The sequence below is a fragment of the Oratosquilla oratoria genome, unplaced genomic scaffold (genome assembly GCF_046742065.1).
Source record: "Oratosquilla oratoria isolate Oo_2021 unplaced genomic scaffold, ASM4674206v1 SCAFFOLD85, whole genome shotgun sequence".
Classification (NCBI taxonomy): Eukaryota; Metazoa; Arthropoda; class Malacostraca; order Stomatopoda; family Squillidae; genus Oratosquilla; species Oratosquilla oratoria.
The window spans coordinates 200,750-212,697 of NW_027467749.1; the positions used below are offsets into that span (position 1 = coordinate 200,750).

The window sequence follows — 11,948 nt, forward strand, 5'->3', positions numbered from 1 at the left end:
AGGTAATATATACTGTATATATATAAAGACTGACTTGCGTCCAGATCGACTTACGACCTGTCTGTCGGAACCGAACTCGGTCGTAAGTCGATGACTACCTGTATATATATACATATATATATATATATACATATATATATATATATATATATATGTATATATTAAACATGAGCTTTATAATAACAGCATAAAAATTCAGCAATAGGACATAAGCACATCTATATGTTATATAAGAATTAATAATTACCACTTGTATTTTGCTTTCTATAATCTAAATCTGTGTATGCATGTGAATCATCCTCTATGGCATGCTTCAGAGAACCTGGAAATGGGATTTGTAACACATAATATCAAGAATTGAAGATAATAATCATTCAATTTATTGTGATTTTCCTTTTTTGTTAACTCACCAAATCCTGATTCCATATACTGTAGATAAGAAATTGCTACAGGCAATTCAGGTGCAGACTTATAATCTATGCCAGGTTTAATACCTGTATCAGAATGATATTACAAATATTGATATTTGCAAGACATGCTATTATTATCACCATCAATATAAAACAAGCATTATTAACATCACCCATATCTCATACACTCAAGGTAAATGAAGCCACATACTGCATTTTGAAGCCTGAGATGCCACCTCCCCATTACTGTCTGCTGGTGTGATGGAGCTTGATATAGGAGGAATTGTTGCTACACCTGCACATACATTCAAAGGAAATTAGACATAACCTAAATATTGAAACAAAATTAAACATTCCTACTGTACTTGTGCTTTGATTATTCAATAGCAAACCACTTAGATAACATTCTGTCATATTTTGTCATTGAACTTCGAATCGTTTGTTTGTTTGCGCGTCATACTCTGTCTGTCTGTCTGGCTACGTCGTTTGTTTTGGTTGCGCGTCATACTGAGTGAACTGTAGAGGAAACTGACTAGCTACGTCGTCGCATTCTGTCTGGGACCGGTTAGAGAAACAGTCGTGACTCTCCTCGTAAGTTGCTTCCTTCCCTTACTTGTTCAATTATGTGGTCTACTCATATGACGAGTCCTATATGTTCATTATATATGTATATATTGTGTAAACTATATATTGTAATGTATTTCCAGGTGTTCTAGCTTGGGAGTAGCTACCAAGTCTTATTATTATGACACATTCTAACAATTCATTATGTTCAATATATTCAAATAAACAACTTTAATACATAAAATTAAGATTCTGATCAGGTAATGCATTCTGGAGAAGTCTGGAGCTGGTTGTTCCATTTGTGTAGTTTTTTGGGGAAAAATGTTTACTGCATAGCCTGTAACTCCTGTTCAGATCCTGAGCAGATTTTTTAAATAATTGTGGGACCTGGATAACATTCAGCCATGCCATACATCTGCAAAGATGTATATAATAAGATTATCATGTACTATATAGAATATTACAAAAATATGTACTGAATCAAAACAAGTGTAATCATTACCTATTTACTTTGCCATTAATTAAAAGAATAACAAAGTAGCTAAATTACTGTGCAATCCACACTCTGTTTACTTTCCACACTATGCTTTAATTGTCAGTTCTTAAAAGACCTGTTTCAGCTCTCTTGTCTTGAATGTGACACGGATTCAATGTGTCCTAAGGATTTGTAGGAGGGCAAAGAACCCCATCAACCCTCCCTCTTGGATGGAGTGAGAAGGAAAGTGTTATGGGGGCCTGGACAGGGGGTAACGGTGCTTGATTGCCAAAAAGAAACAATGTCAGATTCGTTCAAATTAGCCCAAAATACCCTAGAAAAGCTCTAATAGTATAAAAAATATAATATATATATATATAATGTATGATCCTTAAAAACAATATCTTATTGGCAACATGTCTGGGGAAAATATATTTCCTTCCTATGGTAAATTAGATGACACATTATTACACCAAAAACATATGGTACAAATTACCTTGCTGTATCCTTTGGAAAAGCATGAAATACATGGTTTGGTGTTATTTCTTTTCTTCTGTTGCAGAGAACAAATGGGTGCGACCCGGGGCTGCGGAGTCGGATGGTATAAGGTCCGACTCCGACTCCTTTGATTCCTCTGACTCTGACTCTGACTCCCGACTCCGACTCCTTAACTCCTTGACCCCTATGTGAAAATCTATTCTGCAGATCCATATACTAGCCTCCCACACCTATTTGTTATGTATATCGTTTTTTACGTGAAACATTCACTTGTATGATAAATATACAGTACTCACATATACACTCAACCAGCTTTATATATGCACACAAGCACGTATATTCGTATAAACATATATATATAAAATATATAATGGTATTATTTATGCTCATGATCATCTACAGCTAAAAAATTGTAAGGGACTTGTGTATCTTTTTGAAAAGGCGGATTATTGCAAGCTAAACGGAATATTGAATATTAATTGGGATGAGTATTTGGATACAGATGATATTGAGGACATGTGGTGCATATTTAAAAGTAAACTACAAGAGTCAATAGATAAATGTATTCCAAGGAGAGAATTTAAAAGCAGTGGGGAATTAAGGTAGAGAACAAATCATAATTTGCCAATGAATAGAAAGCTGTGGGCAAAGATTAAGATAAAAACAAAGATTTTGGAAGTGATTGAAAGAAATGAAGGAAGGTAGAGAAATTAATCAGGGCAAGTATGACAAATTATATGAGGAATACAGACAGATTAATAATCAGGTAAGAGCTGAAACTAGGTCTTCTGTTAAGAATGTAGAGAAGACTATTGCGCAAAACGTCAAGTCTAACCCAAAGATATTTTGGAAGTATGTCCAGTCTAAAACAAAAGCTTCAGTCAGTATATGTAATCTGTATAGAGATTTGAATAAAAATTCTAAAACTAAAGATGACAATGTAAAGGCAACAGTACTTGCAGACTTTTTTAGCTCAGTGTTCACCAAGGAACCAGAAGGGTTAATACCAGAGGTGGAGGTCAAGGATATTCCAATGTTATCACAGATTGAATTCTCTAGCGAGGATATTATCTGTGTTGTAGATAAACTACAAAGGAATAAATCCCCTGGGCCGGAGCGGCTTCATCCTCGAATTCTGAAAGAGACGAAAGATGTAATTGCATATCCGCCATGCAAGATCTTTAATCTATCACTTTTAAGCAAAAGACTACCCATAGATTGGAAACTAGCGAACATCTCTGTTCTAGTTTCTGCAACCGGGATTTATTGATAATGGGTGATTTCAATTTTACTGACATTGATTGGATGACCCTTGAACATGGCCATATAGGTAGTCGCTTGATTGATTTTCTTGGTGACAATTACTTAATTCAGCATGTAAAAGAGCCCACAAGATATGGAAATTTACTCGATCTATTGATCACTAGCCGCGAAAGCATGGTAACTGATGCAGAAGTCGGTGAATCTGTTGCAAATAGCAATCACAACTTAGTTAGATTCAAACTCCTAAAATTTTTTAGAATAGATACTTGTTTCTAAAATACCCGATTTCAGTAAAGCTCAGTTCATAGGACTATGTCAGGAGCTTCAGCTTACAGATTGGTAGGCAAAATTAAAAGAAAGACCTCTAGATCAGATGTGGGAAATATTTCAAAATACGCTCACTAAGATGATTCAAACTTACATTCCTTAAGGACAGACGTCCCGCAAATCAGTCTCGCCCAAAGTGGCTCAACAAAGAAACTACAAAAAGTATTGCTAAAAAGAGACAGGCTTATAAGAAATATAAGTGCTCGGGTGCATCTAATGACTATGAAAGTTGTGTATCAATACAGAGAGATTTAAAAAAGACAATAAGAAAAAGAAAACGACAATACGAAATGATCATCGCTGATAAATCCAAAGAATTCTATAGTTACATTAGAAATGTAAAGGAAAGGAGAAAGGAAAAGGAGAAGGAGTACAAGAAGAAGCTGAAGGAGTGGGAGGGAGTGAAGGATAGAGTAGAGGTAGGTGTGGAGGAGGAATGGGGATGGTTCAAGGAGGGAGTCACAAAGTGTGCAAGGATGGTGTGTGGAACAAGAAGGACAGGAGGAAATAGAAGGAAGGGTAGTGAATGATAGGATGAGGAAATGAAGAAGGTTGTAGAAGAGAAGAAGCAAGCTTACACAGATTGGTTACAAAATAGGACGAGGGAGTCATATGAGACGTACAAAGAAAAGAAAAGAGAAGTAAAGAAAAAGGTAAAGGAGGCAAAGAGGAGAGCAGATGTAAAATGGGGTAAGAGTATGACAGAAAATTTTGAGAGTAATAAAAAGATGTTTTGGAAAGAAATTAAGAGAGGAAGAGGAGGCGAATCAAGAAGAGAAGAAAAGGTAAAAGGTGCAGATGGAGAGATGATAATGGAAGAGAATACAGTAAGGGGAAGATGGGCAGAATATTTTAGGGAGTTGCTAAATGTGAAGGAGGATAGGGGGGGAAAGATAGCTGCAGTCGGAAATGCTAAGAAAATGAGAGTGATGAGTGAGGAAAATGGAGGAGAAATAAGGAAGGATGAAGTGAAGGCAGCTGTTAAGATGATGAAAGCAGGTAAGGCACCTGGTCTGGATGGATGCCATGCAGAATGTCTTAAAAAGGGAGGTACAGTGATGGTGGACTGGTTGGTGAGGTTATTTAATGTTTGCTGGAGAGAAGGTAGAGTGCCGGAGGACTGGAGGAGTGCTTGTATAGTTCCACTTTACAAGGGAAAGGGGGACAAGTGTGAATGTAGTAGTTTTAGAGGGATTAGCTTGTTAAGTGTAGTTGGGAAGGCTTATGGGAGGATCTTGATTGAGAGGATTAGGAGAGGAACAGAGGGAGTAATTGGTGAGGAACAGTGTGGATTTAGGACGGGTAGAGGTTGTGTAGATCAGATTTTTGTGGTAAGACAGATATGTGAGAAAGCTATAGGAAAGGGGAAGGATGTTTTTTGGGCGTTTATGGACCTGGAAAAAGGCACTGTGGGAGGTTATGCAGATATACGAGATAGGAGGAAAGCTTCTCGGAGCTGTCAAGAGTTTTTATGAGAGTAGTAGAGCTTGTGTCAGGATTAGAAATGGAGAGAGTGAGTACTTTGAGGTAAAGGTGGGACTTCGTCAAGGATGCGTTATGTCACCCTGGCTGTTCAACTTATACATGGATGGGGTAGTGCGAGAGGTTAATGCAAGGGTGGTGGGTCAGGGATTGGAGATGGTTAAAGAAAATGGAGAAAAGTGGGAGGTGAGCCAGCTGTTGTTTGTGGACGACACTGCATTTGTGGCAGGATCGAAGGAAGGATTGAGGAAGTTGGTGACAGAGTTTGGGAGAGTGTGTGATAGAAGAAAGCTAAAGATAAATGTGGGTAAAAGTAAGGTGATGAGATGTACAAGGGGTGAAAGTGGCAGTAATCTGGAAGTGAGCATTAAGGGAGAGCAACTGGAGGAAGTGGATAGTTTTAGATACTTGGGTGCAAATGTGGCAGGAAAAGGTGGAGTAAAGGTGGAGGTAGAATGTGGATTGAGAGAAGCGAGTAAATGCCTTGGTGGATTAAAAAGTGTAATGAGGAATAGAAATTTGGGAATGGATGAGAAGAGGAGACTGTATGAAGGAGTGATTGTGCCAACAGCACTGTATGGGGCAGAAACATGGAACATAAGAGAGGAAAAGAGAAGGAGTTTGAATGTGTTTGAGATGAGGTGTCTGAGAAGTATGATGGGGGTTACTAGGCTGGACAGAGTGAGAAATGAGGAGGTGAGGAGGAGAACAGGGGTGGAAAGGGAGTTGGGAGATAGGGTTGATGAAAGAGTATTAGGATGGTTTGGACACATGGAAAGAATGAGTGAAGAAAGACTAGTAAAGGAGATATGGAAGGCAGATGTGGAGGGAGTGAACATGAGGGGACGTCCTAGGATGAGATGGATGGATGGGGTGAAGGGGGCTTTGGGGAAGAGGGGAATATCTGTTGAGGAAGGACGGGAGAGGACAGAAGACAAGGGTGAATGGAGAATGGTTATATATGGAAGATGTTGTGATGCATGAGGAGGAATGGACGGGGGGATGGGGGATGAGGTAGTGTGTGTGAGCAAAATTTTGACGCAGCCCGAAGGGATTTCTCCCCATCTTCTCCTTTATATGGGGGGACGGAGAGGGAGGGGGGGTCGCCGATTTATGAAGCGGCCTTGCTGTGGATGTGCTGTGTCTTGCGACACTGCTTCTGACCCAGGGCAGTGGACAAGGTGCAGGGATGACCCGTCATCTAGGAGGTGCTAAGATGGGAGGGAGGGTGGAGGGGTGTGGAGTGTTTTCAGGGATGGAATGGGTGGGAATGATTTTATGCCTTTTCCTTTTTGGCTACCTCCCTAGTAAGGGGGAAAAAGCCTTGGTATATGTATGTATGTACATTAGAGATAAAAAGGTTGTTAGGAATCACATTGGTCCACTATTATCTGCTGACGGTCAACTTGACTATTCAAATGAAGGAATGTGTAATATCTTAAACAATTATTTTAGCTCCAAACTGAAACCTGTGAAAAGTCTGGGGTAAACTTACTCACTACGGTAAATATAACAAAAGAAAAAATTAAAAGGTGTATAGATAAACTCAAAGTTAATAAAACACCAGGGCCTGAGTTGGCATCCAAGAATCTTAAAGGAAATTAAAAATGAGATTGTTGTTCCATTAGAAATTATTTTCAAGAAATCCATCATATCCAGAGATGTCCCAAGAGAATGAAAGCTAGCTAACGTTACTCCCATATTCAAAAAAGGTGACAAAAAGAAACCAAATAACTATAGGCCTATAAGTTTGACTTCAATCGTAGGAAAAATAATGGAAACTATCATCAGAGATGCTATCGAACATCATTTAGAAAGTAACCATTTGATAAATGATAGCCAGCATGGTTTCAGACGGAAACGTTCTTGCGTGACTTTCTCGAATTCTACAACACAGAATCTTGAATTATGACAAAAGAAACAATATAGATTTAATATATCTAGACTTTGCAAAAGCTTTTGATACCGTCCCACACGACTACTTACTAAATTAGCTTTACACGGAATAAGTGGTAGCCTATTAAGTTGGACTGGTAATTGGTTGAAAGGTCAAAAACAGAGTTGTTTTAAATGGAAAAACTTCTAGATGGAAAAAAGTTACAAGTGGAGTTCCTCAGGGTTCCGTTCTTGGGCCACTTCTATTCATAGTATATATAAATGATACAGACCATGGACTAAAATCTACTGTTTCCAAATTCGCTGATGATACAAAACTGTGCGGAATGGCAAATGATCACTTAAACCAATTAGATATTCAAGAAGATTTGGATAAATTACAGCAATGGTCTGAAAAGTGGCTAATGAAATTTAACACAAGTAAATGCAAGGTAATGCACATAGGTAAAAACAACAGTAAGTACGATTACAAGTTATTTGGAAATTCATTAACAAAAGTGGACAGTGAAAAAGATCTCGGTGTAATTATCAGTAACGACCTCAAATCATCCAAGCAGTGTATTTCAGCCTCTGAGAAAGCAAATAAGATTCAAGGACTGCTTGCACGATCTTTTGATTTCAAAAGTTCATCACTCATTAACAAGCTATATAAATCGTTAGTTTGTCCACATTTGGAATATGCTGTTTCTGTATGGTCACTGAATCTCATTAAAGACATTGACAGACTGGAAAAAGTATAACGGCGAGCCACAAAACTGATTCCAAATATCAAAAATAAATCATACAAAAATCGACTAAAACATATGAATCTGTTTTCCCTAAAAAAGCGTAGACTCAGAGGTGACTTGATACAGGTCTTTAAGATTCTAAAGGGAATTGACAACATCAAAAGTGACAAAATTTTCACATTGAATGAGAATCAGACAAGAAACAATAGTCTCAAACTACTCAGAAATAGATTCAATTTGGAAGTAGGTAGAAACAACTTTGCCAACCGTGTAGTTAATGAATGGAATAAACTTCCTGCACAGGTAGTGCAATGTAGTTCAGTTCGAAGCTTTAAGACTCATTTAGATAAACACCTAAGCAGATGCTGTAATGATTATAATTTATTTCATATTATTTGTTTTTGTTTTGTTATCATTTGTCTGTTTGATTTTCATTTATTATTAGTTATGTGTCAAATTATTATTATTTACTGTTTACCTGTTTGTTTGTTATTCAACTATACCTATGCATTTCTTTATGTATTTTGTTTGTTGCATACATTATCATAGCTTTTTTTTATTATTATTTCATTATCATTATGATTTTTTTTTTTGCATCCGACCTAGATATGGACCAAAAGGTCTCCTGTCGGCATGCTCCGCCTTTGTAATCTTGGCAATATACAAAAAAGGTGACATAAGCGACCCAGGTAATTACAGACCAGTTAGCTTAACATGTGTCATATGCTAGTTATTGGAATCAATAATTAGGAAAAGGATTCTGGAACATCTCAAGGGCAATAAGCTGATTAGTAACAAACAGTATGGATTTGTGGAGGGGCGTTCGACGGTACTACAAATGATCACGGTCTTGGACAGATGGACTCAGATTTTAGATGAAGGAGGAGCTGTTGATGTTGCATACTGCGATTTCATGAAGGCCTTCAACACTGTCCTCCACAGAAGGCTAGTTGAGAAGATCAAGAGTTATAGCATCAGAGGAAACACTTTGACATGGATAGCAGACTTTCTCAATGATAGGAAACAAAGAGTGATTGTCAATGGAGTTGAGTCAGAATGGAAGGACGTGGTCAGTGGTGTACCTCAGGGATCTGTGTTGGGTCCGCTACTGTTTGTTTTATATATTAATGACTTGCCAGATTCTGTAATCAACAGCGAATTATCCTTGTATGCAGACGACACTAAAGTATTCAGGAGGATTCATGAAACCCAGGACTGTGAGAAATTGCAAGAAGATCTTGTGAGGATGAGAAGCTGGTCAGAGAAGTGGCTGATGAGATTTCATCCCAAGAAGTGCTGTGTGATGAGAATCGGGAAATCAAATGTGGACAATAGGAAATATTCTATGGAAGAAAAATTGACAGGAATAAAAGAGAAGGATCTGGGAGTTGTAATTGATGACGAGCTGAAGTTCACAGCACACTTGGCTGAGAAAATCAATAAGGCAAATAGACTAGTCGGGCTAATAAGAAGAACTTTCGTAACATTGAACGAGACCGTATTCAAGTCATTATACACTGTGCTTATCCAACCACATTTGGAATACATTAAATAACCTCACCAACCAGTCCACCATCACTGTACCTCCTTTTTTAAGACAGTCTGCATGGCATCCATCCAGACCAGGTGCCTTACCTGCTTTCATCATCTTAACTGCTGCCTTCACTTCATCCTTCCTTATTTCTCCTCCATTTTCCTCACTTATCACTCTCATTTTCTTAGCATTTCCGACTGCAGCTATCTTTCCCTCCCTATCCTCCTTCACATTTAGCAACTCCCTAAAATATTCTGCCCATCTTCCCCTTACTGCCTTCTCCTCCATTATCATCTCTCCATCTGCACCTTTTACCCTTTCTTCTCTACTTGATTCGCCTCCTCTTCCTCTCTTAATTTCTTTCCAAAACATCTTTTTATTACTTTCAAAATTTTCTGTCATACTCTTACCCCATTTTACATCTGCTCTCCTCTTTGCCTCCTTTAAGTTTTTCTATACTTCTCTTTTCTTTTCTTTGTACATCTCATATGACTCCCTCGTCCTATTTTGTAACCAATCTGTGTAAGCTTCCTTCTTCTCTTCTACAACCTTCTTCATTTCCTCATCCCACCATTCACTACTCTTCCTTCTATTTCCTCCTGTCCTTCTTGTTCCACACACCATCTTTGCACACTTTGTGACTCTCTCCTTGAACTATCCCTATTCCTCCTCCACACCTACCTCTACTCTATCCTTCACTCCCTCCCACTCCTCCTTCAGCTTCTTCTTGTACTCCTCCTTTTCCTTTTCATTTAAAGAGTTCACTCTAAGCACCTCCCTACCTTTTGTCCCTTTCCTCTTTCTCCATCTGTCCTCCACTCTCAACTTACCTTCCACCAGAAAATGATCTGATATTCCCCGACCCTCTCCCCTTAGCACATGTACATCCTTAATTCTTCCTATCATAATCCTATTTACCACTACATAGTCCATTAAAGCTCTATCTACCACCCTTCCCTCCACCACCCTCTCCCATGTGTACTTATGCTTGACTTTCTTCCGAAACACTGTATTTGCTATCATCAACTCTCTAGACACATTTCCACCATCAATTCTCCACTACGATTTTTTCCTGGAACTCCACATTTCCCAACCACTCCACCAATTGGATCCTTTCCTACCCTAGCATTAAGGTCTCCCAGTACTATTACATCTACACTTCTCCCTAAACCCTCTATGCACTCATTTAAATCTATCCAAAAGCCTCCCTTTCTTCTACACTCTTCTCACTGCCAGGCCCATATGCACTTACAAAAACCCACATCTCCTTTCCCAGTTTCACCTTCATCCACATTATCCTTGAGGAAACCTCCTTTCACTCCACTACACATTTACCTATCTCTTCACTTACTAGTATAGCCACCCCTTCCCTCCCTCTCTTCACTCCTGATAACCTCCCACTTACACTCCCAAACTTACAATTGCCCTTCCCTTTCAACTTAGTTTCACTCAAAGCCAACACATCCATCTTTCTTCTCACAAACATACTATCTCTTCCCTTTTACTCTCATCTGTACCACATCCACGCACATTAAAAGACCCAAACCTTAGGGTGCTGGTCCGAGATCTTCCAGACCCTCTTATGCCTTTGCTTTTACTTTTAGGAATGTACCCTGTGGGGCTACAAGGAGAAGGATGCCTAGTCCCAATCCCCGTCCCTTTCTTCTCGCCTCTTACGATCCAAGTGGGAATACTTGGTGGCAGTATTCTTTTCCCCCACCACAGAAAAAGAATACTCAGAGAAATGGTACAGGACAGCAACAAGGGGTTGGGGGACAGCATAACGGAGGGACAGTCGTAGTATAAAAGTGTCATCATTTCTCTATGAACAGAGTTTTCCTCTATCATAGACAAAATGATGTGTGGCTCTGGTCCGTAGGGGCGCCCCATATAGACCCTAAAGTATCGACTGCATGCTACTTTGCCACAATAACAAGCAGCCAATACCCCAGACGAGAGTATTTATTAAAAATAGAAATACATTCCACTGTCTATAACTCCCACAGTATTGAATGAATGAAACATTAATACAAACTACATTCTGGAAACTTCTATAAATGGTATATACCCTGTAACTAGCTATAAAACTATTCTATACTGGACGGTTATTAAATTTTCTCAACACAAAACATATAAATTTTTTTAATTTTTTAAACTTGGAATAATGAGACCTACTGCTTGCTATTTGCACAATATCAACAAATTATTTCACAGTGCACATCTATAGACAGTATTTTACAGCTAGTGTTGGCTTGCCAATTACTGTAATGGTAAAAATTCAGACAAACTCAAAGCTTTCAAGAATATAACAAAACATATGTACTGTACCTTGAATACACCCGTATTATTATGTTAATAACTAGCTTAAAAATTCAATCTATAAAAATTTCTTATAATAAAATCTTTTATATGTTCCTTGAATCTACCAGTATTACTATGTTAATAATGAGGTTAAAGCTAAAATCTATACAAATTTCTTATTTGTAAACATAAAAAAATTAGGCATTATTCATAATTATAGAACTTATAGACTACTTAATTGAAATTTGCAAATAAAAAAAAATAGTAGTTTGTACTTTATATAAGTAGGGTAAACTCATATTATCTTAATGTGATGAAAATGGTTGGTTAGACTAGCCTATGAGAAACATAGGTTAGAGTCCTAGACTACCCTATGAATAGAGGCAGCCTATAGTCTAGGAAAAACAAATTCGACCCTACAATTTATGGTAAAAAGAAAGGTAAATGTGGAGTGTAAGGTTATGTGCCGT

General features: G+C 38.1%; 1 protein-coding gene across 1 annotated transcript; it reads right to left on the reverse strand.

The window, feature by feature from the left end:
- Positions 1-207: 207 nt before the first annotated feature.
- Positions 208-2,176, reverse strand: LOC143024050 (uncharacterized). The gene is made up of 2 exons (XM_076182765.1): positions 1,946-2,176; positions 208-1,389 (listed from the first exon to the last, which is right to left on the reverse strand). Exons 1-2 carry the CDS (start codon positions 2,158-2,160, stop codon positions 1,206-1,208), a joined length of 399 nt encoding a protein of 132 aa, XP_076038880.1. The 5' UTR covers positions 2,161-2,176; the 3' UTR covers positions 208-1,205.
- Between the last annotated feature and the right edge of the window lie 9,772 nt (positions 2,177-11,948).